Here is a 1,865-nt window from a genome sequence, read left to right on the forward strand (position 1 = left end):
CACAACTTCATCACACACACAACATGGACACACAACTTCATCACACACACAACATGGACACACAACTTCATCACACACACAACATGGACACACATCTTCATCACACACACACAACATGGACACACATCTTCATCACACACACACAACATGGACACACATCTTCATCACACACAACATGGACACACAACTTCATCACACACACACACACCCACGGGGGAAAACGATCTCATGAATCAATCCAGATTAAATAGATTTTTTAAACCCAGCCCAACTAAATAATGATGTCATCATTATGATGTCATCATTATGATGTCATTATGACGACGACATAATGATGTCATTATGATGTCATCATAATGTCATCATAATGATGTCATCATAATGATGTCATCATTATGATGACGACATAATGATGTTCAGTGATTTGTCATCTCGTCACATCCAATCACAGGTTAGTGATTAAAAACACACAATCAGTAACAACCATTGTGTAGCTGTGCAGCAGCACGCCTCTCCTCTGAACCACCGTGCAGATCAGCTCATGGTGCGTTTAAAGACGGCTCAGAAAAACACATTACTACACTATACTCTGAGTAAACCTGGGTCCACTGGGTCCAGTTCTGAGCCGGGTCAGAACCCTGTCCAGAAATAAATCCTGTTTTCTTCTCGTCACATCAGTCTTCTGTTTCTTCTGTTTCTTCTGTTTCCAGCAGAACCTCAGCTTCATGACCGGCAGGAGGAGGTTCTGATTGACCAGCAGCTCTGGTACCAAGAGAGGAGCTCCAGTTTGGACCGGGAGGAACCAGAACCTCCACAGCTGAAAGAAGAGGAGGAGGAACTCTGCGTCAGTCCAGAGGCTGAGACCTTCAGGAGTCCTGCTTCTAAACAAAGAGTCCACTGGGAACCAGAACCAAACTGGGACCGGCTCCTCCTCCAGAACTCTCCTAAACCTGGGAACCAGGCCCATGAAAGAAGCCAGACTGAGGTCCAGGGATCCAGCAGAGACCAAGACCAGAAACAAAACAAGACAAGTCCAGAAACCAGAGACCATCCAGAACCAAAGTCCAACAGAACCTCTCACACAGATGAGAAACTACTTCACTGTGAGTTTTGTGGAAAACAGTTTTTCCAGACGTCTCACRTGAGCATTCACGTTCACAGTCACACAGGAGAGAGACCGTTCTCCTGTCAGACCTGTGGGAAAAGCTTCAGACACAGGAAAAGCTTAACATTTCACACGAGGGGTCACACGGGTGAGAGACCCTACTCATGTCAGTTCTGTGGGAGAGGTTTCTCTCAGAGTTCTCACCTGACCACTCACCTGAGGACTCACACAGGTGAGAGACCGTTCTCCTGTCAGACCTGTGGGAAAAGCTTTAGTCAAAAAGGGAATTTAACCAAACACATGAGAACTCATCCTGGTGAGAAGAGTTGATCTGTTGTTTTCTTTTCAAAATAAAAGAACTGTTTAWAACCAACGTTTATTAAACTTTGTTAAAAACATGTGAGCAGCTTCTTTTTTACACTTTTGTTTCTGTAATGTTCAGTTTAAATTAGTTTTACAAAGACTTCCTGCAACTGGAACAAGATTCAGTGAGTTTTTAGAACTTTATTCAAATAAAACTGAATTATTACAAAGAACAAAACAAACGATAAAAGAGTTTGAACTTCAAATAAAGTGTCGACGCTGTGAACCAGGTTTTTGTCCGACTTGTTTTTTAAAAGATAAAATGATTTCAAACAAAATCATTTCTTTTATTCTGGAGCTGAAATAATCAGAACATTTAGTAAAATATTTGTTCTGCAAATAAAATCATTCTTGTTAAATCAGGTGTCTCTCTTCATCCACAACAACAACAAATCTG

At 41.8% G+C, this 1,865-nt stretch overlaps 1 protein-coding gene across 1 annotated transcript; it reads left to right on the forward strand.

The window, feature by feature from the left end:
• Positions 1 to 707: 707 nt before the first annotated feature.
• LOC106537259 (zinc finger protein 2) lies at positions 708 to 1,503 on the forward strand (the record flags this gene model as incomplete). Its single annotated transcript, XM_014034646.1, is given in 1 exon segment — positions 708 to 1,503. A coding segment is annotated over 1 exon segment (728 nt), but the record flags the coding sequence as incomplete, so codon positions are not given.
• Positions 1,504 to 1,865: the final 362 nt, after the last annotated feature.

This window comes from Austrofundulus limnaeus, unplaced genomic scaffold (assembly GCF_001266775.1).
Source record: "Austrofundulus limnaeus strain Quisiro unplaced genomic scaffold, Austrofundulus_limnaeus-1.0 Scaffold2208, whole genome shotgun sequence".
Lineage (NCBI taxonomy): Eukaryota > Metazoa > Chordata > Actinopteri > Cyprinodontiformes > Rivulidae > Austrofundulus > Austrofundulus limnaeus.